Source organism: Panthera onca, chromosome D1 (assembly GCF_046562875.1).
Source record: "Panthera onca isolate mPanOnc1 chromosome D1, mPanOnc1 haplotype 2, whole genome shotgun sequence".
Taxonomy (NCBI): Eukaryota; Metazoa; Chordata; class Mammalia; order Carnivora; family Felidae; genus Panthera; species Panthera onca.
In genome coordinates this window covers 92,054,934-92,077,854 of record NC_138348.1, presented here as the reverse complement: position 1 = coordinate 92,077,854, position 22,921 = coordinate 92,054,934, and the positions used below count along the sequence as shown (strand labels likewise).

The following is a 22,921-nucleotide window of genomic DNA, read 5'->3' as shown; positions in this document are numbered from 1 at the left end:
GGAGAGTCTTGCCATTTCATATACTGACTTTTACTTAATCTCCTTCCCCAAGCTGTGCACAGTGTTCTCAAATACTCAACCTCTCTGGAGAGCAAGCCTCCAGTCTTAGAATTCTAACTGTTTCTAAGACAGCCTTGCAGTGACTTCTCTTATCTTGGCCCCACCTGCCCCTCTACCTTCAGACTTACTTGACATTCCCAAGGTTCTGTCGAGGGAATCAGCTCTTACCTTACAACTTCTAAAATTTTGTGGGCCTGTGTTGTCTGCTGTCATCTTTTCCTATTCTGTTTTTTATGAACTTACGCTTTCTAAAAAAATTACTTTATAATTACTTAGTGGTTTTAGGAAGAATCAGAAACGAAAAGTGAGGCAAAATTACACCTCAGACCTATAATGGATGAGGTAAAAAATTCAAGTAATACAGCACAATCAAGTGAGAAGTAAAAATCATTGTTCTCCCCAATCCCCAGGTTTAACCACTACTAACAGTTCTTGTGAACCCTTCTAGAAATTTTCTGTATGTATTGTTTTATGTTTCAATATCTTAATTCCCTTGAACTGAAACTTATTTTTCATCATCAGTTTCTGATATCTGTTATCAAGTCTTTTCCCATAGACTAAACTTTTGAGATTGGGGACTTGATTTTATTCATAGGAACATCATTAGTGCCTACCCTTATGTCTAGTACTTTGTAAGTTTTTCATATTTGTTGAATGACTGAATGCAGGAGTTGGGGATAGGGAAGGCAGTTCTAAAGTTTGGTTTCCCAAAACAGGTTTCCCAAGGCTGTTTCTTACGTTATGCCAAAATGCGAATCCTTTTTCTATTTTATTATTTTGACAAAAGATTGAGAAAGGCAATTTCTTGGAAAACACCTACCATTAGCAAAAATTCAAGTGAATAAACATATTTCAAACACATTTTAATGTAGTTTCCAGATTGTAGGGGGGGGGGGGCCAAAACACAAAAACTTGTGCCCCTGCTATCTCTTCAAAACAGAACTCTGTGGTGCTTCTCATGATAAGAAAGGAATGTTTTCTCTTCTTGTCGTATCTGTTGAATAGTTTTTTCTTTGTTTATTTAGGTAATGTGAAGGTCCTGTGTTTCACAGTTCTCTTAACTACTTTTTTTCTTCCTTCTTTTTTTTTTTTTTTTGCCTCAAGATAATCTAGAACAAAACCAAAGTGGAATTTGTTCCCATATTTGACTGTCTCATTCTCAATTTTATCTTAATAGTGTGTATGAAATCTGAGCTTAAATTTGGCTTTCTTTCATCTCTTCTTTTATATTTGCCAGCAGTGGGAATTTAATTTGTATGGATTTCTTTTCTGTCTGGAGTCCGTGTTTTTTTGAAATTCAGTGTTGGTTTAAAATATAAGTTAGTAAAACTCAGCTGGGCTGTAATGTGATCAGATCTTTTCCTACTGTTAGTGGGTTTTTTTAGGTTGAGAGAACTATGAGGGAGAAAATTGATTTTAAGAGTGTCTTTTAAGATTCCTGAAATAGGTTTTTCAGCAAGTCTTGGCACAAAATTCTGGTCTTTTTGCTTAAGATACTCAGGAGAGGATGGGGCACCTACCCGGCTCAGCTGGTTAGGTGTCTTGACTTTGACTCGGGTCAAGATCTCACGGTTCTTGAGATCAATCCTCACGTCGAGCTCTGTGCTGACAGCATGGAGCCTGCTTGGGATTCTCTCACTCCCTCTTTCTCTGCCCCTCCCCCCCCACTCATGCGCGCACACGTCCGCTCGCTCTCTCTCAAAATAAATAAACAAACATTAAAAAAAAAAGATACTTAGGAGAGGTATCAGAAACTGGTACTTTATCCTCTTTGCAATTATGAAAGTGATAGCTGAAAACCGTGATTTTCAACAGTCCTTCCGTGTGCTTTCTCTTATCTGTTGGATGTTCCAATCCTCTTCATTTGGTTGACTTTTTCAGGAAGCTGCTTCCAAGCTTAAAAACTAAGAAGCCCCGGGAGCTTGTGCTGGTGATCGGAACAGGCATTAGTGCTGCAGTTGCCCCTCAGGTTCCAGCCCTAAAGTCCTGGAAGGGGTTAATTCAGGCCTTACTGGATGCTGCCATTGATTTTGATCTTCTAGAAGATGAGGAAAGCAGAAAATTTCAGAAATGTCTCCATGAAGACAAAAACCTTGTCCATGTTGCCCATGACCTTATCCAGAAACTCTCTCCTGTGAGTACCCTCCTGTGTACCCTGGGATTTGATATTTTTTGAAACCATGGCACGTATGCCAAATGTAATAAGAATATTCACTTCTAGTTTATAGATTTGCATAACATTTTGCTCTTTTACAAAATGTCTGTTTATGGACCCTATTCAGGGTAGTTATCTTGACCCATTTGTGCATGCGTACGTGCGTGTGTGTGTGTGTGTGTGTGTGTGTGTGTGTGGTGGTGGTGGTGGTGGTGGTGGTGGTGGTGGTGGTGGTGGTAGTGGTGGTGGTGGTAGTGGTGATGATGGTGATGATGGTGATGATGATGTTGTTGTTTCTGAGTGATGTGGAAATGTTAGAGTTCGGAGCCAATGGCCAAGAAAGAATTCTTGAGACATCTTTGGTGCAAAAAGGTGGTTTTATTAAAGCACGGGGACAGGACCTCACGCACTGGGATCGTGAGGGGTGACTGATTATATATATACTACTTGGGAGTTGGGGGAAGTAAAGATTAGGGGAAGTTACCAAGGGGACTTTCATATGCTAAAGAAGACTCACGGGATCCTGAATGATAAGGGCCTCCTTGTCTTGTATTGTCTTCAACATGCCTTCAAAATCAGGATTCATTTAATATATTTATATATTTGCAAATAATAGAGTAGCCAAAGCATGTTGTAAATCTTTTCTTTTAATTTTATTTATTTTTTAATATACGTCCAAGTTAGTTAGCATATAGTGCATTTTAACATTTTTGTTTATTTTTTAATTTGCATGTTGTAAATCTTACTAAGTCATATTTTTGAAGAAAAAGAAGAAACATTTTGAAGAAAAATGGTTCATGACTCATTTCAGAAACTTAGTATGTTTTACGTCCTCTTTTCATTTCCTTATCCTTAGTTGTGATAAACTGTTACTAATTTAGAATAATGTAAATAAATAATAGGCTTTTAAAGGGCTCATGTGACCTCTGTCTGGTACCATATACAGAAATGAACTCAAAATGGATTAAAGACCTAAATATGGAGCTAAAACTATAAAACTCTAGAAGAAAACAGATTTAAAACTTAATGACTTTGAATCTGGCAGCAGTGTTTTAAACATGACACCAAAAAAGCACAAGTAACAAAAGATAGATAACACTGCACTTTACCAAACATAAAATCTGTTAGGCTCAACGACCACTATCTATAAGAAAGTGAAAAGAGAGCCCCCCCAGAATGGGAGAAAATATTAGCAACTCCTGTATCTTCTAAAGGTGTAGTATCCAGAATATATAAAAAAGTATTATAACTTAACAATAAAAAGGCAAATAATTCAATTTTTAAATGGCAGAGGACTTGAATAGACGTTGTTCCAAGGGAAACGGCCAATGAGCACACGAAAAGAGGCTCCACATCAGACGTCATTAGCAGAGTGCAAATCAGAACCACCTGAGGTGCTACTTCACTTGGGCCAGGACGGCCAGAGTCAGACGGTCAGATAATTAAGTGTTGGCGAGGATGTGGAGAAATTGAAATCCTCATGCACTGCTGGGCTTGTGAAATGGTGCGAACAATGTGGAACACGGTCTGGCAGTTCCTCAAACAGTTAAATATAGAGCTACCATCTGACCCAACAGTTCCACTTCTGGATACACCCAAGAGAAATGAAAACATGTTCAGACAAAAACGTATAAGCAAACATTGATAGCATTATTCGTAATAGCCAAAAGGTGGAAGTAATCCAGAGGTCTGTCAGCTGTCAAATGAATAATCAAAATGTGGCATATTCATACAATGGAATACTACTTGCCAATAAAAGGAAATTCAGTACTGATACATGCTGCAGCATGAATGACCTTAGCATAATGTATGCTAAGTAGGAGCCATTTACAAAAGACCCCATACTAGATGATTCCATTCATACAGAATGTCCAGAATAGGGAGACCTGTTAGAAAAAGTATAGTAGTTATTTGTTGAGGGCTGGAGCATGGATGGAGGGCAGCTGGGTGATATTTAAAGGTACCTGGTTTCTTTTTGATATGATGAAATGTCCTAACATTGACTGTGGCGACAGTTGCGGTATTTGTGAATCTAAAAATTATCATTGATGATGCTAAGTGAAATAAGCCATACAGAGAAAGACAGATACCATATGGTTTCACTCTTATGGATCCTGAGAAACATAACAGAAACCCATGGGGGAGGGGAAGGAAAAAAAAAAAAAAAAAAAAAGAGGTTAGAGTGGGAGAGAGCCAAAGCATTAGAGACTGTTAAAAACTGAGAACAAACTGAGGGTTGATGGGGGGTAGGAGGGAGGGCAGGGTGGGTGATGGGTATTGAGGAGGGCACTTTTTGGGATGAGCACTGGGTGTTGTATGGAAACCAATTTGACAGTAAATTTCATATATTAAAAAATAAAAAAATAAAAAAAAAATAACAGTAAAAAAAAAAAAATAAAATAAAATAAAAAATAAATAAAAAGGAAAAAAAAAAATAAAAATTATCATTGAATTTACACTTCAAATAAGTGAACTGTATGTCATGAAAACTGCATCTCAGCACAGCTGTAGAAATAAAGGTAAAAGGATAGAAAACAGGTATGATTCAAACACTGATCAATAGAAAGTGAGAGTGGCTATATCAATATCTGATAAAGTACACTTGAGAACAGGGAGGAAAGAAAACATAATTTCTTAATGTCTAAAAAATAATCCAAAATACTGTCATATAAAGAGTCAATTAAAGAGTATATAGCCAGAAAATACAAGGGAAAATGTTATTGGAAATGTGTCAGCTAATTAATTTAAAAAATGTTATCTTTCTGGGGGAGAAAAAAAAAAGAAGGAAAGAGAACTCATGAGGAAAAAGAGTACTGTGTCCGACTAGGATGATTGGTCTGTGGATGAAGAAGTTCTGTTTCCAGCTAGGATGCAGTGTTGTCATGCCCTCTATTGTCTTGGCCATAGCCTTCTCTAATCCATCACCATGGTCTCCTGAGAACAGAAAACATGATTTTGCTAGCTGGATGAGTTATGATTGAAAGTAATGAGATTTAAAGTCAGTGTCATTAAGTGTATACCTACCAAATGTACCAGACTGGGGCCACTAATTATCTTTGGATGAAGATTTATTATTAGCCTGAAAGCGTAGTTGTGGGTTAGTGTCAGTTGCATTAGAGGAGCAATTATCAAACCTTTTGGTCTCAAGACTTCCTTTATACGCCTAAAAATTTTTGAGAATCTCAAACAACTTTTGTTCTTGTGAAGTATATCTGTCAATATTCACTGTATTAAAAATTGAGAAATGTTTAGGGGCACCTGGGTGGCTCAGTCGATTAAGCATCTGACTTCAGCTCGGGTCATGATCTCACCGTTCGTGGGTTCGGGTCCCGCATCGGGCTCTGTGCTGACAGCTCAAGGCCTAGAGCCTGTTTGGGATTCTGTGTCTCCCTCTCTGTCTGCCCCACACTCACTCATGCTCTCTCTCTGTCTCTCAAAAATAAACGGTAAAAAAAAAAATTGAGAAATGTTTAAAAATAGCAAGAAATGTTTAAAATACTAATTCACTTAAAAATAGCAATAAACCAGGGCGCCTGGGTGGCTCAGTTGGTTAAGCATCTAACTCTTGATTTTGGCTCAAGTTATAATGTCACAGTCCTGGGATTGAGCCCCACGTCGGGCTCTGTGCTGACAGTAAGGAGCCTAATTGGGATTCTCTCTCTCCCACTCTGTGTACCTCTCCTTTGCTCAAGCTCTCTTTCAAAATAACAAAGTTTAAAAAAAAGTGACAATAAACCTATTACATGTTAACATAACTAACATGTTTGTGAAAAATATATTTTCCAAAACAAAAATAAATTAGTGAAAAGAATAGTATTGTTTCACACTTCTACAAATCTCTTTAAGGTCTGGCTTAATCAAAAACAGTTGGAGTCTCATATCTGTGTTCTATAGTGTGTGTTGTTTTGGTGTATGTGGAAAAAATCAGGTCTCACAGATACGTAGTTGAAAAAGAAAGTATTTTAATAGTCTCTTTAGATAATTATAGATATTTATTGTTGATACTACACTAAAAACTAGGTAAGTAGTGGCTTCCTTCCTTAAGATTAATAGCAATAGGGAACTGAAGTCAAATCCATATTAATAGGAATATGGAATCTGAACTTCTCCTATTTTGTTGCATTAAAATCCGCGATCCATCTTGCATTTATTTATTTTTTTTTAATTGTTTATTTTTGGGAGAGAGAGAACGAATGTGAGCAGGGGAAGGGCAGAGAAAGAGGTCGACAGAAGATCCAAAGTGGGCTCTGCGCTGACAGCAAAGAGTCCAGATGCAGGGCTCAAACCCGTGACCGCGAGATCATGACCTGAGCCGAAGTCAGACACTCAACCGACTGAGCCACCCAGGTGCCCCGCCATCTTGCATTTAGGATGAACCTTTCCCCCATCTTTCACCCTTTTGCAATATCGTGCATTTGTCATTTGGAAAATATTGGTTCGCTGAGTTATATATATCTTCTAGATACTGACACATTTCACTACAGCGGCAACAAAATTGCATCCATTAATGACACCACCCATCCCTCACAGAGGTATCTGGAAGCAGTCAAGCTCATGGTGGCAGAATAAGGTTTTCTAAAATTCTGGTTTTTGCTTGAAAGCTCAACTTTTGTCATTGGCAGCCATGACAGCAATGCTCTGTTGTTTTCCTCGAAACGGCAGGCTCACTTTATTTTTGCAACATTGCCTGAGAAAACCCAAATCTGAATAACTGTAGTGTGTCTGTCATTCATTCAAGTAAAAATAACGTTTGATGAGAACAGGTGGCCAGTTGAGTTTACAGCTCGACCACACAAGTGTTTTGCCTGGAGACAGCCATCATACTTCAGTCTGTAGCACCTGTGCTCTGTGCAGAGCTCCTGTTTCTTCACACAGACTTTTAAGCAGACATGTGCTCAAGGAGCAAGGTTTACTACAGTTAGTAATTTTTACTGTTTCGTTAAGGGCATTCTTAAGGGAAACTGAGTTTTTTTTCTTACTGTAGGTCTTTGGTAGTGAAGAATACAGTGATCACTGGCACAGCTTGGTTCCACTGTCTGGATTCACACTAAGGCACCAACAGTTTTACCCACCATTGCTTTTGTACCATCAGTGCAAATATCAGCACAGTTTAAAAGACAAAAATCACCTTAATATTATTATGAAAATAATTTTACTTTTCAGACTCATTAAAGGATATTAGAGATACATGGGGTCCATGGGCCACATTTTGAAAACCACTTTAATAGAGGATATGTAAGAAAAAAATAACAGGCAACCCAGAGGCTTTAAGAAAAAGATACACTGGGGCGCCTGGGAAGCTCAGTCGGTTAAGTGTCCGACTTCGACTCAGATCATGATCTCACGGTTCCTGAGTTCAATCCCCGCATTGGGCTCTCTGCTGTCAGCACAGAGTCTGCTTTAGAATCCTCTGTTCCCCTCTCTCTGCCCCTCCCTCACTCATGCATGCTTTCTCTCTCAAAATAAATAAATAAACTTAAAGCCAAATTTTAAAAAGACACACACACAAACTTGGAAATTTGAACACTAGGTATTTGATATTAAGGAATTCATATTACTGCTTTTTTTTTTAGGTGTGATAGGTGGTATTGCAGTTTTGTTTTATATGTAAAGGGGAGTCCTTATCTTTTAGGGAACTGTTGAAGTATCTGCATGAAATGATGTTTGGGAATCGCTTCAGAAGAAATTCCACGAAGGGGAGAAGGTGGCAGGGTGTGGTAGAGGGCTTAGATGAAATAAGATGGGCCATGTGTGGTAATTGTTGAAACTGGATGATGGGTCTACAGGGGGTATTATGTTCTTTTTACTGTTACATGTTTTGAAAATGTCCTTTTTTTTTTTTCTTTCTTTCTTTTTTTTTTTTAAAAAAAAGAATCTAACAGTAGTAACATGGCAGGGTTAATAGACCTGTCTACTGGGCCAGTTTTTTGTAAGGCGGTGACATTGTGCATTCAATGCAGAGAACTTGGGTTTCAGAATCAGACTTGGCATTTAAATGAACTAGGACCCTGGGAAAATCACTGAACTTCTCAGAATCTATTTTTGCACCTGTAAAAACTGGGCTAATACTGCTTAACTCATGTGAAGAACAAGTGAGATAATGTATATGAAGTGTTTGGCACATAGTAAATGTACTATAAATGGTCATAACCTTCGTTGGAAAGAGTCAGGATCTTGTTTCTTACTGTATCTGGTATCAGAAAGATGTGAGTTACAGGGTAAAAGGAAATGAAGTAGCACTGGATTCAATTCACTGTTTTAAATGAATGAGAACATGTCCTTAAAATTGTGTGGGAGTTTGGCATTTCCTTTGGACCATGGAACCTCCTTGTTTGTTTTCATTCCTTTGTCTTTGCTTAGACTGCTGGTGGGAAACTTAGTTCTAGGGTCACATGCTTTCAGGGAGAGAAGTGTTCGTTTTAAAGTCTGAGGAAATCAGTACAGCTGCAGAAGTCTCTCTCGTTCCTCTCAGTGTTGATATGCAAGATGTGATAATTTAAAGGAATAGAACTAAGAGATAGCTGAAATAAATGACCTATAACATTTATTCCCAGGCTTTGACCTTTTGTATTTCTTTCCTTAGAAGCAAGGAACTATTCCATACCCATGATTACCTACCTGATTGTATACTCAGGTGTTTTTATCTGTGTGCGTAATGATTAACTGGCTCTAGAATATACTATCATATGACTTTGTATGAATCAGAGTACAAAATGAAGATACAAAGCACAATAAGGAAGTTTTTAAAATCACTATAGTTTTTATTTCATTTGAAACTTAATTTTGCTTTTTTGAGTAGGTATTATGCACATTGCAGAAATCAAAATGATGTAAAAAGGTTTACATTATGTTGTGACATTTCACTCCCACCATGTCTTTGTCTATCTCCTCTTCCCACATTCACCCCTCCCCCATAGGTCACCACTCTTACTAGCTTTTTGAGCATCCTTCCAGTGTTCCTCTTTGTAATACAAGCAAATATTCTTACCTCACTACCTCCTCCATCCCCCATGTTAACAGGTACATTCTTTTTTAATTTTTTTAATAGATTTGTTTTAAGATTATTTATTTATTTTGAGAGAGAGAGAGCGCGCGCACAGGGGGGCCAGAGAGAGAGAAAGAGAATCCTAAGCAGGCTCTGCGTTGTCAGCACAGAGCCTCATGTGGGGGCTCATACTCACGAACCATGAGATCATGACCTGAGCCGAAGTCGGGTGCTTAACCAACTAAGCCACTCGGGCACCCCAGGTACGTTCTAAAGGTACTGTTCTGCACCTTGTTTGTTTTACTTAACAGTATATCCTGGAGATCTTTCCATACCGGCTTCCTTTATATGGGTTCTTGGCCATATCCGTCTCCTACATGTGGATACTTCGCTTGTTTCCAGTTTTTTACTACTACAGATAACAGAGCAGTGATAATCTTGTATATGTCATTTCATTTGTTTGAAGTATATCTGTGGGATATATTCCCCGAAATAGAACTGCAAGACTGTAGGGTAATTGGGTTGTAATTTTGGTAGATATTACAGGGGCATCATATTTTTGGTAAGTGTGATTATAGGTTCTTCACAGTTTCTGATCAGATCGTTCATTCTGATAAAGTGTTAGAGTCCCCAATTGGTTGTCTGTGGGTTGCTAGTATGTGATGTAATTATTAATGCCATTATGTAATGAAAATGGACAAGTTGAAAAACATGACCCACATTCTTAGCCACATAAATATGGTCTATAGCATCTAGTTAGCCCTAGAAGAGGATCTTTGAGCACGCTGATGAATGAGAAGCCTGTCTAGTGGTAGATACAGCATGGAATAGTGATTGATAGACAAGATAAACTTCAAGATGTCTCACCATCAAATACAGAAGTACTGTTTCACCCCTGTGCTCCAGTTTTTCTACAGTTTAAATATTTACCATTTTTTGGTAGGTATAATTTTTAAAGAATGGATAGTTTTTAAAAATACCTGGAAAAATTAGGAAAAGAATTTGGCACGTGGAAGTGTATTTTATGAATCTGCTTATGTGGTTCCATGGAAACGGATTTTTCTCTGAGCATTGTGCTATTAGAAAGATACACAAAGGAAACCAGGAAGGTAGGGGGACTACTTTGAGGAAAAGCAGAAGGAGCTCATTATCTACCTGTCTAGCTGCTAATGGCAATTGCTTGGAGTTTGAATGGGAAATATTGGCGCCTGTATGAACTAATTCTTGCTCTGATATTATCTACTGAAATAGTATTGCAGGAACAAGATAGGGATCAGGCATTTGTTGTAGCACATTACATAGTTACCTTCCCATTTGAAATTCCTGTGCCCCAGGGCCACTTTGTCTTTCAAGTTATAAAGCCACCTTCCTGGGGCGCCTAGGTGGCTCAGTCGGTTAAGCGTCTGACTTCGGCTCAGGTCATGATCTCACAGTTTGTGGGTTCTAGCCCAACGTCGGGCTCTGTGCTGATAGCTCAGAGCCTGGAGCCTGCTTTGGATTCCGTCTCCCTTTTTCTCTGTCCCTCCCCCACTCGTGTTTTTTGTCTCTCTCTCTCTCTCTCTCTCTCTCCCTCTCTCTCTCTCTTTCTCTCTCTCAAAAATAATAAACATTAAAAAAAAGTTTTTTTAATGAAAAAATAATAAAAATTACAAAAAATAAAGCCACCTTCCTACCTGAGGTTTGTATTATAGTTCCTCATTAGTTCTTGACATTTACATACGTTTAGAATGAACCTGGGAAAGCACTTACTCAGATAAACCATATGTAAAGAAGTAGGATGTCTGTTTTTTTTAACTCATTAGTGTTTGGTATTTTTAATAGTTGCAAAATGCATAATTTTGATAACCTTTGTTATACCCTAAGTATTTTTCCTAGCATATCTGTAAATGAATTCCTAAATTATGCTAGGGGAAAAAAACAGGCAGAGAGAAAAGTAAGCAGTTTTTCTTAAATCTATAAGCATCTGTAAAAAGCATCCAGGATTAGAAAAAGAGACACTAAACCACATTTTAGAGCTGTCTTTTAATCTATGAAAATGCTTATTTAGAGAACTTCTTTTTTTTGCATATGATGTAATAGTACCGATCACTTATTATGTGCTAGGCATTGTGCTAAGCATTTGGCATGTATCATCCTATTTTTCTTATAACTCTTTGAGGTAGACAGTGTTATATCCTTATTTTAAGTACAGAGTGTTCTCTTCAAAGATTTGCTGTATAATTGTTATTAAAACAAATGACCTACCAAAACACCTAGAATTAATTTTTCTCTTTCAAATCCCTCCCCAGAGAACTAGTAATGTTCGGTCCACATTTTTCAAAGACTGTTTATATGAAGTATTTGATGACTTGGAGTCAAAGATGGAAGATTCTGGAAAACAACTCCTTCAGTCAGTTCTCCACCTGATGGAAAATGGAGCCCTCGTATTAACTACAAATTTTGATAATCTCCTGGAACTGTATGCAGCTGATCAGGGAAAACAACTCGAATCCCTTGACCTTACTGATGAGAAAAAGGTAAAAAGTAAAGGATTAGTCTCTTCTTTGGGCTAATGATGGGTTGTGTCTTCAGAAAAACTATTTTCTAGTTGGTATATTATACATTTACTGGTATTTATGTCAAGGTAGAAAGGAAGATTCTTGTCTTTGGTTGGATTTTTATTTTTTTGGTTTTTGAGATAAAATCAACATGAAGTAAAATGCACAGACCTTAAAAGTGTTCAGTTCTGTGAGTTTTGACAGTTTCACCAAATTTCAAAGCAAGGTTATAAAAAGTCATTAGAACTGTAAGATCTCTTTAACATTTGCAAACATCAGGTGAGTGTAATACTGATTTAGATATCTTAGGATATATTCTTCATGACATTATTGGAAATGTATGAAAACTACTTTATGATGTCTGGAGAGCAACTTTCAAGCAAAGTGATAGCTGGGTTAAAGTTAATGTTCAGTGGAAACCTTGAGAGCCTTTTTTTTTTATTATTATTAATATAGTTCATACTGTACCCAAGCCATTTACCATGACATTATGTTGATCTAGGTCAACTAATAAGATGAGGCTTTTTTCTTAGACTGGTCACTTGAGTTTGTAATTTGAACTCTAGCACCAATAGGAGATTCTGTAGATCACCAACATTTACCTAATTGATGAAATACGGTGAAGCCATGAAAGGGAAAATATTTTTATCGCCATAAAAAGATGTCAGAGACATGATCAAAGAAGAAGAAGAAGAAGAAAAAAAAGAAAAAACCAGGTTGTAAAATGCCACCAGGTTTCATGTGCCCTGCTTTGTATTTTTGTAATTTTCCTTCTACACTTTGTTTTCCAAGGAACCTGTCTCTGTGTCCAACCTAGAGCCCAAATAACTAGAGTTTGGATAGAAAAGTGTTTCACCCACTGGCATTCATTGTCCCAGTACACTGTCTCTGCCAGAGAAGTAGCTACAATACCATTCTTGAGATTTCTTGTGATTTTGCTGACCTTGAAGTCAGGTTTTGAAAGGAAATCAAATGTTAAGGCTAGTATCAGACTTGCTATTTTCTTTGTCATTTTCATCTTGGAACCTCAAGATTTGCTTTATATTTTTAGTTCACACGAGGGCCATATTGAAGTCTAGTGGTTAAAGCCATTGACTGGTAGTCAGAATGGGGCCTAGTGATATTCAGATTCAGTATCTCTCCGCCTATTTACTATTTTTCCTAACCCATACCTAATTTCTCTAGAATGTTAAGAGAATAAAATTATGCTTTCTCAGGGTCTTGAGTAAATGGAACCATGGCATCCAGGTGGCTATTGTTATCATTGTCCCTAAGTGACTGTTCTTCATTGGTAACCTTTTAGGTAACTCAGGCGAGACCGAAGTGATTCTTGTGTTGTTCATCAGCTGCACAAGAAACCACCCTAAACGCTGGAGCTTCAAACATTTTATTTGCCCATGATAATGTGAATGAGTGATCTGAGCTGGGCTTAGAGGCTCAGTTTGGCAGTCCTGCGGGTTTTACCGGTTACCCACATGGTTGCAGTCATCCGGGGGCTAGACTAAGGCTGGGTGGTGTCAGGTGGCCCTTGTTTCCATGTCTGGTGGTACAGGCAGTGGCTGGGCCACACATCTCTAGCGGGCTAGCCAAGGCTGCTTCACATGGTAGCTTGGGTTCCAAAAGCAGCAAAAGAGAAAGGAGACTCACGCCAGCATTTTTGAAGTTGCTGCATGCATTGTGTTTGCTAACGCCACGTTGGCTGAAGCAGGCCAGTGGCCAAGCCTGGAGTAAGTGCGAAAAGGGACTACACAGGGCCTGGATACAAGGAGGCTTGATATCTTAGGGATCATTACTGAAACAGTCATCCATAGCTGTCATGTATATCACCAGTGGTAAGAGCCCTATCATTTCTGCAACTGATGACAAGTAATACCTAATTTTTGATGGCTACTTTCAAAGGGAAATCGCCAGACGTGCTTCTATCAGTCCTAACAGCCACACCCCAAATGGAAACTGAGGCCACATTGGGTTTTGCGTTCTTGCCCTGTGATATAAAGAGTTATGTCAGCAGCCTGATCCATCAAAACAGTCTCTTACTCATGGGGACCTTTAAGCAGGTGCTCAGCCCTGCCGACCTGGTTGAGCTATATTTGTGTTATATAGGTTCTAGAGTGGGCTCAGGAGAAGCGGAAGCTGAGCGTCTTACACATCCATGGAGTCTACACCAATCCTAGTGGCATTGTCCTGCACCCAGCAGGGTATCAGAATGTGCTCAGGAACACTGAAGTTATGGTGAGTAGTGCTGATCTTGCTGGTCTCAAGAAGGCCTTCCTGGGAAACCTCTAAATATACTGTTGGTCTTCATGGGATGACATTTTCCCTATGAGTTAAAACTGGAAGTTCAGACATTCTTTCTGTGCTTCTTAGCTTGTGGTTGTGCAGGCCATCTTCGGAATTTTGGAACGTCTCTTCAGGTATCAAGCCATGGGGTTTTACTTTATTCCTGATTGACAGCCAGCAGATGGCACTCTGTCATTGGCATCATCCTTGCATACAAAGAATACATTATTACCCTTCTTCATCCTTTAGTTTGTTATAGTATTAATAACCCTCTCTCTGCCAAAAACAATTTATGTACCTTTTTGCTGACCAATCACTCCTAGAACATACATTCTAGGAGACGGTGTGTGAACAGGGATGGGCTTATATTGAATTAACACACTTATTCACACTGCTCAGTGCAAAAATTGAAAAAAATTAGGTAGCGTGATAAAAAAGCTTTGTGGAAAAGCTTGTTGCTTTTTGGGGACACAAATTTTAGACTTGTTTATATGTATGTGTGAACACCAGAAACACTCTCTGGCCAGGGATATGTGGGGAAAATTCACTGGCCCCCAACTCTCCAACTCTGAGACTGGTATATACTGGCTGTTTTCAGGGCTGGATGATAGTATCTTTGCATGATGCAGCAAAAGAAAGACCAGGAAAAGCATAAGGGACTCTTTTCCACCTGTACTTTCCCTGACGTTGGTTTTAATTGCATCCATCATTGACATTGAGTGATCCATAAGCAGAATCATTTCTGATGTTTTTATATGTACGTATATATACATATATGTACATATACACACATATTGATGTTCTAAGTGTCTTAGCTTTTTTTGAGCAAATCTGGTGATGGAGTGATCTTCTCTGGTGATCCATGGTTCAGTTTGTAAAACAAAAAAAGAAAATATCCAGAAAATGGAAAGAGTAAGATATATTGAAAACTTCTCATTGCTTTATGGCCTCTGGACACATAGGTCTGACAAATAAACTATATAGCCATTTGACCAGTGCCAACCCAGTGAAAGCCTGAATAGAGACTAGTAGAATGCTAGGTAAAGATAAAATTTTGGACTAGTCATCAACTTACAGGAATATACAGGATCAGACTCCTTTGTGGAATGAATATACCTTCTTAAATTTTCATTGAGTGATCATCACACTCAAATGTAGTAGTTGTGAGCCTACTGACTTTTTTGTTTTTGACATGCCTTGCGTGTGTCTTCACAGTGTCATTTCATATGTCGTTTCTTTTCCTGCAAGAGAGAGATTCAGAAACTGTATGAGAACAAGTCATTTCTTTTCCTGGGCTGTGGCTGGACTGTGGATGATACCACTTTCCAAGCCCTTTTTCTGGAGGCTGTGAAGCATAAATCTGACTTAGAACATTTCATGCTGGTTCGGAGAGGAGATGTGGATGAGTTCAAGAAGCTTCGAGAAAACATGCTGGACAAAGGAATTAAGGTCATCTCCTATGGAAATGAATATGCTGATCTCCCAGAATATTTCAGGCGACTGACATGTGAGATCTCCACGAGGGGTAGATCAGGTAAGATGTATTTTGACACTGAGAATAACAGCTCCTTTTATGTATTTGTGGTGAGTAAAATCATTACCAACACAAGGACTATAATCCCAACCATATTATGAAGGGAGATCATGGTTAGTCTTTGCGTTACACTAAGCTGCCATTTGGATATTAGGAAAGTGGACCAAGACATAGTCAAGCAGTTTAATATAGAAGTGGGAAGAATAAAAAAATCAGCCTAATTGTCAGTGAAATGCAATTAAAATTTAGATTGCAGGGCGCCTAGATGGCTCAGTCAGTTAAGCGTCCGACTCTTGGTTTTGGCTCAGGTCATGACCTCATGGTCTCATGAGTTCAGGCCCCACATTCTGGCCCTGTGCTGTGCTGGCAGTGCAAAGCCTGCGTAGGATTCTTACCTTCTCTCTGTCCCTCCCCCAACTCATGCTGTCTCTGTCTCTCTCAAATAAACTTAAAAAAAAAATAGGGGCACCTGGGTGGCTCAGTCCATTAAGCGTCTGCTTTCCTCAGGTGACATGATCTCATGGTTTATGGGTTCGAGCCCCGCATCTGGGCTGTAAGCCCAGAGCCTGGAGCCTGTTTGGGATTCTGTCTGTCCTTCTCTCTCTGCCCCTCCCCCATTCGTGCTCTGCCTCTGTCTCTCTCACAAGTAAACATTAAAAAAAAGTTTTTTAATAAAAAAGTAAAATAATAAAATTTAGATTTCGAAATCAAAAAGAATGATAGATAACTCAGTTTTGGCTACAGCTATGAGGAAAGAAATGTAGTCACATCATGTTGGTGGGAAGGTAAAATTAGTACAGCTTTTCTGAAGGGGAAGTTTTGGAATATTGCTCAAAATTTAAAAACTTTTGACCTAGAAATCCCACTTGATGCAATTTATCTTACATATTTCTCCTAAGGAGATAATTAGACAATTGCACAGTTATATTACATAACTGCATAGAGATAACAGGTGCGGGAATGTAATCAGTTTTGAATATAATGGCCAAAAAAAAAAAAAAAAAAAGGAAGCAACCTAAAATATTCCAGTTAATATGGAATTTGCAAATACATCAGCATTTTTTGATGAAACACAAGCCATAAGAGGGAAAATTTTGTTGCCCAAAAAGACATCAGACACCTAGCACTGTGCATAAAGAACAGCAGGTTGTAGAATGCCATGGTCCGTCCTATTCATACAGAATTGTAGATGTATTCTATTTTTGTTTGTGTCTGTATTGAGAAATATCTGGAATGATGTTTATTAAATTAACTGTGGTTTCTTTTTGGGGTAGGATATAAGGTGTTTCTTTTTTAGTATTTTTCAGTTAGCATTTCCAACAGTGATAAAGATATGTATTATCTTTACAAATAGAAAAAACACCTAAAATATTATTTGGAAACTGTTATGGTGGTATTAAACATAGAGGTTAGTGGCACCACTCGTTATTTTACCTCCAGCTTTTTTTTTTTTTTTTTTTTTTTTAAGTTTATTTATTTTTAGAGGGAGAGAGAGAGAGCGAGTGAGCACGCATGCCCATAGGTGCGGGAGAGGGGCAGAGAGAGAGGGACAGAGATTCCAGGAACCCCTGCCTCCAGGTTCTGACAAAGCTAAATGGGGATAAAAGGTTTGGTTTATTAATGGCTCCAGACAAGCTCCCAGTACCCTACAAAATGCAGAATTTTTTGGTATCAGCTAAATTGGAGAATGCTTTTTAAATTTTTTTTTTTTAACGTTTATTTATTTTTGAGACAGAGACAGAGCATGAACGGGGGAGGGCCAGAGAGAGAGGGAGACACAGAATCGGAAGCAGGCTCCAGGCTCCGAGCCATCAACCCAGAGCCCGACGCGGGGCTCGAACTCACGGACCGTGAGATCGTGACCTGAGCTGAAGTCAGTCGCTTAACCGACTGAGCCACCCAGGCGCCCTGAGAATGCTTTTTAAAACTTTGCTGTTGTGGGGCACCTGGATGGCTCAGTCTCAGTCAAGTGTCTGACTCTTGATTTCAGCTCAGGTCATGATCTCGGGGTTATGGGATCAAGCTCTGCTTTGGGCTCCTTGCTGAGCCTGGAGCCTGCTGAAGATTCTCTCCTTCTGCCCCTCCTCCCCACTCATGTACACTCTCTCTCTCTAAAATAAAAATCCCACACACAACCCACTTTGCTGTTGTATGTAGTATATATTCTGAAAAGTGTATGTTAATATATATTTTCATTGTCAATCTGAATGCATCTTAGGGGACCTAAGGAAGTACAGGTAATTTAATATAGAGAGAAATTTTCCTAAATCTGATATTCCCTGATTTCTTTTCTGAATCACATTGTTTCAAGTGGAATTCTCCTATAATGAGAAATTCCACAAGCTCTTAGATATCAATGGCTATGCTTTGATGGAACCAGATTTGTAAAAGGCATCACCATAACTGAACACCAAAAACGATATCAACCCTTTTTCCCAAAGACTTTAGAACTGTCTCCCCTCTTTTTTTTTTCACGTTTACTTATTTTGAGAGAGAGAGAGAGAGAGCGGGGATAGGTCAGAGAGATGGTGGGGGGGAAGAATCCCAAGCAGGCTCCACACTGTCAGTACAGAGCCCAATGTGGGGTTTGAACCCACAAACTGTGAGATCATGACCTGAGCTGAAACCAAGAGTCGGATGCTTAACAGACTGAGTCACCCAGGTGCCCCCAGAAAACCTTTTTTTTAATGTTTTTATTTTAATTCCAGTTATATTAGTTTCACATGTACAATATAGCAATTCATCACTTTCATACGTCACCTGGTGCTCACCGCCACACATGCATTCCTTAATCCCTATCATCTGTTTACCCATTCCCTCACCCACCTTTCCTCTGGTAACTCTAAGTTGGCTCTCTGTAGTTAAGAATCTGTTTTGTGATTTGTCTCTCTCTTTTTTTCCTCCTTTGTTCATTTTTTGTTTCTTAAGTTACACAGGTGAGATCCTATGGTATTTGTCCTTTCTCTGACTTCTTTTGCTTAGCATTATACTCTCCAGCTTCATGCATGTCATTGCTAATGGCAAGATTTCATTCTTTTTTATGGCTGAGTACTATTCTAGTACACACACAACACACACCACACACACACACACACGCACACACACACACACACCCTCACGTCTTTATCCATTCATCAAGTGATAGACACTTGGGCTGTTTCCATTTCCTGGCTATTGTAAATACTCCTGCTACAAACAGGGGTGCATGTATCCCTTGGAATTAGTGTTTTTATATTCTTTGGGTAAATATCCAATAGTGTGATTGCTGGGTCATAGGGTAGTTCTATTTTTAACTTTTTGAGGACCCTCTATACTGTTTTCCACAGTGTGTGTACCAGTTTGCATTCCTACCACAGTGCACAAGGGTTCTTTTTCTCTACATTCTCGCCAACACCAGTTGTTTCTTATGTTGTTGATTTTAGCCAATATGACCGGTGTGAGGTGATATCTCACTGTAGTTTTGATTTGTTCTTCCCTGATGGTAAGTGATGGTGAACATCTTTTCATGTATCTGTTGGCCATCTATAGGTCTTCTTTGGAGAAATGTCTGTTCATGTCTTCTGCCTGTTTTTTGTTTTAATTTTTTTGTTTATTTAGTTTTTGAGAGAGAGAGAAAGACAGAGCGTGAATGGCGGAGGGGCAGAGAGAGAGGGAGACACAGAATTGGAAGCAAGTTCCAGGCTCTGAGCTGTCAGCACAGAGCCCGATGCAGGGCTCGAACTCGCGGACTGTGAGATCATGACCTGAGCTGAAGTCGGATGCTCACCTGACTGAGCCACCCAGGCACCCCTTCTGCCGGTTTTTTAATTGGATTATTGGCGGGGGGAGGGGTGTTGGGGTGTGTTGAGTTTTATAAGTTCTTTATATATTTTGGATACTAACCCTTTATCAGATAGGTTATTTGCAGATATCTTCTGCATTTAGTAGGTTGCCTTTTAGTTTTGCGGATTGTTCCTTTGGCTGTGCAGAAGCTTTTTATTTTGATGTAGTCCCAATATTTTATTTTTGCTTTTGTTTCCCTTGCCTCAGGAGACATATGTAGAAAAAAATTGCTATGACCAATGTCAAAGAGGTTACTGCCTGTGTTCTTTTGTAGGATTTTTTATGGTTTTTAGAAAATCCTTTCAAAAGACAAACCTTTGGGTTTGTCTCTTGTGAAAACAATTTGCTATTCTTTCTTTAGGGATGCATTTTCTGCTGTCCTGCCATGCTTCAGATTCTTCTGTTGTTGGCCCACACTTAGGACTTTTCAGTAGGCTTTTCCACTAAGCATATTGTATTGTCATCAAACAAGAGGTACCTACCCAAGCTCTGCATATTTCTCTTGATCTGCATTTTGAGACCTTCTACCCAGGGATGATGCTAAAATTAAAAGCAATAACAAAATCCCCCTGTTCAGCTGTTCCTGTTAAACAAAATCTTTTCTTGACAAACATCATTAGAAGTGTTGTAGAGTGGCACAAATCCTGTTAGCTACATGGGCTTCCTCCCAAAGGGGCTTTCCCCAAAGTTATCACTCAGTTGGGCATTCTGAACTTTCAAAAATGAAGGATTCTCAGTATGACCCAGGGGACTTTATTCGAGTGGTCAGCTTGAGTTTGTGATTTGAAATCGAGCAGAGTAGTTTTAGGTTAAAAACATTATTTCATTTTGAGACCAGTCAAGCTTATCTTCCATGCTTGGTTATGATTTGCATTTTTATAGATACATCCTAATAAGAGGTCTTTTGCTGTTAACACTGAAATTTGCTATGTTCTTGGCATTGTGCTGTGTACTTGATTTTGCATAGTGAAAGTTACTTGAATTCAAATGATTCTGTAGGACCTAGTACATTTATTTCAGAAAAATCAAGTAATGGGGAAGGAAAAAATAATTCTTTTATAATTCATTATTGTAATACAAGCAGTTATTTTGGTATATTTCCAATTAACAATTTTCCCTGTGGATTTTTTCATAGCTGTAAACGAAGCATAGTCTTGGTACACTTTTTTTTCAGTGGTACATCTCATATATTTTCCCACATGGCTAGTTTTCATAACCACTATTTTTAATGACTCTGTTATACTCCCGTGTGGATGTTAGTTTACCTAATTTTTCCCCTGTGTTAGCCATCTTCTACTTTTTTCTAGTTTTTTTTTCTATTGTAAGTACTGTAGTGGTGAATTATATGTTCATCCTTGCAAGTTTTCCTTTTGCCAGTAATTTCCTTAGGATGGGTTCTCAGTATAATTACTAGTCAAAGGGAATGAGAATTTTAGTGGTCGATAACTGTTGCTAAATTTTTTTTTTTTTTTTTTTTAACATAAGTAGGGGAGAGGGGTTTGGGGCGGGGGGGGAGAGACTCTTAAGCAGGCTCCACGCTCAGCATGGAGCCCGACACGGGGCTCAAACCCACAACCCTGGGATCATGACCTGAGCTGATATCAAGAGTTGGACGCTCAACTGAGCACCCAGGCATCCCTCTAAAGTTCTTTTTAAGATGGGGGAATATCAATACTAATTTGTATGTATGAGTGCTTTTATTTATTTATACTCTAAATGGTCATAATTCTGACTAGGGTTTTCTTCCATGTGTTCAAACTTTTTTCCTGCGCTATTATCTATGTCAGGGCTGTCCAATAGAATTTTCTGCAGTGATAGAAATATTCTGTTATCTTCCCTGTCCAGTATTGTAACCACATGCCACATGTGGCTGTTGAGCATTTGAAATGTGGTTAGTGTGACTAAGGAACAGAATTTCTAACATAAAAGTGTATAGCCACGTGTGGCCAACAGCACCTTACTGGACAGCTCAGATTTAACCCATTTTGTGTTGTCAGAGCGTCTGATCCTTTTCACTCTTCTACTTGGTTGAGTTTGCTCACTTGCATGCTGCTCCCCATCTCCATCCCTGGATTTTTACCTAAACTTGGCCTTTTTGAGGAGTTAGGGACAACATGCACACTTTGCCCATTTAATGTTTTCTTTACAGACAGCGTTAGTGCAGACTTACTGCTTCCATTATTTGATATAGTCTGAAGACTAATCCAGTTCATTCTCTCCACCTCCTTTATCTTCCTCTGTGATACGGTCATTACTAAATAATGCTATTCTTGTTAGACCATATGGTTTTATTCCCCATTAGTTGCTTGGTTTTCTTTCTACTATTAAGAGTTGGGGTTCTGGGTGGCTCAGTTGCTTGAGCATCTCTTGATTTAGGCTCGGGTCATGATCCCAGGGTCATGGAATTGAGCCCCACGTTGGGCTCCACACAGCATGGAGCCTGCTTGGGATTCTCTCCCTCCGTTTGCCCCGTCTCCCATTCACATGCTCTCTAAAATAAAAAAATTTTTTTAAAGTTTTGGCTTCCCAGTTTGATGCTGATTCTGATGTGCATTCTGTTTAGCAGGGATGGTGAGAGAAGGTCAGCTCAATGGCTCGTCCACAGCACACAGTGAAATAAGAGGTATACTATTTCCTGGTCTGTTTGTCAGTTTTCTTGGCAGAAAATGTTTTCCTGGGGTTTGGTTAAGACCTTAGAGAATGACTTATTTATCTCTCCTACCTGTTAAGGAGTCTGTATTTTCCTATCGAGTCTATCACAAGATTCCTAGTATCTGTGATGTCGTGTCTTCTGACGGGTTAAACTGGACTTAAATATTTATCTGCAGCTTTAGATGTACACATCAGTTTTGTGAGACTTCATTTTATTCTCTTTTCTTTCTTTCCACAGACTGTAGAACATGAGAGGGCTAGAGAGATCATCACCATTAGACCAAACCGTCAGGCCTGACTGTGGAGAGTATTTAACAAGTAAACTTACAAGAACCCAACACAGCTCTGTGGAAGTACCAAAACCCAGCGGTTGAAGGTTGGGGGGGAGTTGGGGGTAGGGGGTGTTCCAGCTCAATCCTTCATGCCCACTGGTTCTTGATCTTCTGCGTCCTATTCCAGTTCAAGAATCCCCAAGTGACAGTGGGACCCAATGCAGCTCCCCCACCCCTGGGTGGACATGCCTGTGTCCACACAGCAGATCAGTGCAACACCTCCACTGACTGTGGCTACAGCCCTGCATGAAGGACTTGGGATCTGGATGCCGTGGGACCGCCATGGCCCTTGTTGCAGTTTTGTACTCTATACTTGGTTTTTCAATTAAGCTCAATGGCTTTTTTAAAACATGACTCGAAGCTCTAGTTTTCTAGACCTTTTACAGTGTACAGTATTTTACATAACTGAGCTGTATTAAAAGCTTGTTCATTTACTTCCCAGGGCCCTGGCTCTACTTTTAGAGTCCCTTTAGAAAACAAACCTGCAGAGGCATTAGAGGAGCCTAGTTTTTGTCCCTTAATTTAAAAGTGCTCTCCTTTCACATTGAGGTGGGTGATCTTGTT

General features: G+C 39.1%; 1 protein-coding gene across 2 annotated transcripts in view; it reads left to right on the top strand.

Moving 5' to 3' along the window:
- Positions 1-22,791, top strand: part of SIRAL1 (SIR2 antiphage like 1) — a 48,670-nt gene extending 25,879 nt beyond the window's left edge. The window contains exons 3-8 of one of the 2 annotated variants that reach the window (XM_060605190.3): positions 1,942-2,194; positions 11,489-11,716; positions 13,841-13,969; positions 15,266-15,551; positions 21,940-21,996; positions 22,264-22,791. In XM_060605190.3, the coding sequence (XP_060461173.1) occupies positions 1,942-2,194; positions 11,489-11,716; positions 13,841-13,969; positions 15,266-15,551; positions 21,940-21,996; positions 22,264-22,277 (967 nt within the window). In that variant the 3' untranslated portion in view covers positions 22,278-22,791. Of the gene's footprint in view, positions 1-1,941; positions 2,195-11,488; positions 11,717-13,840; positions 13,970-15,265; positions 15,552-21,936; positions 21,997-22,263 lie in introns of both variants that reach the window. The other variant, XM_060605189.3, reaches the window with a different exon arrangement.
- The last annotated feature ends 130 nt before the right edge of the window (positions 22,792-22,921 follow it).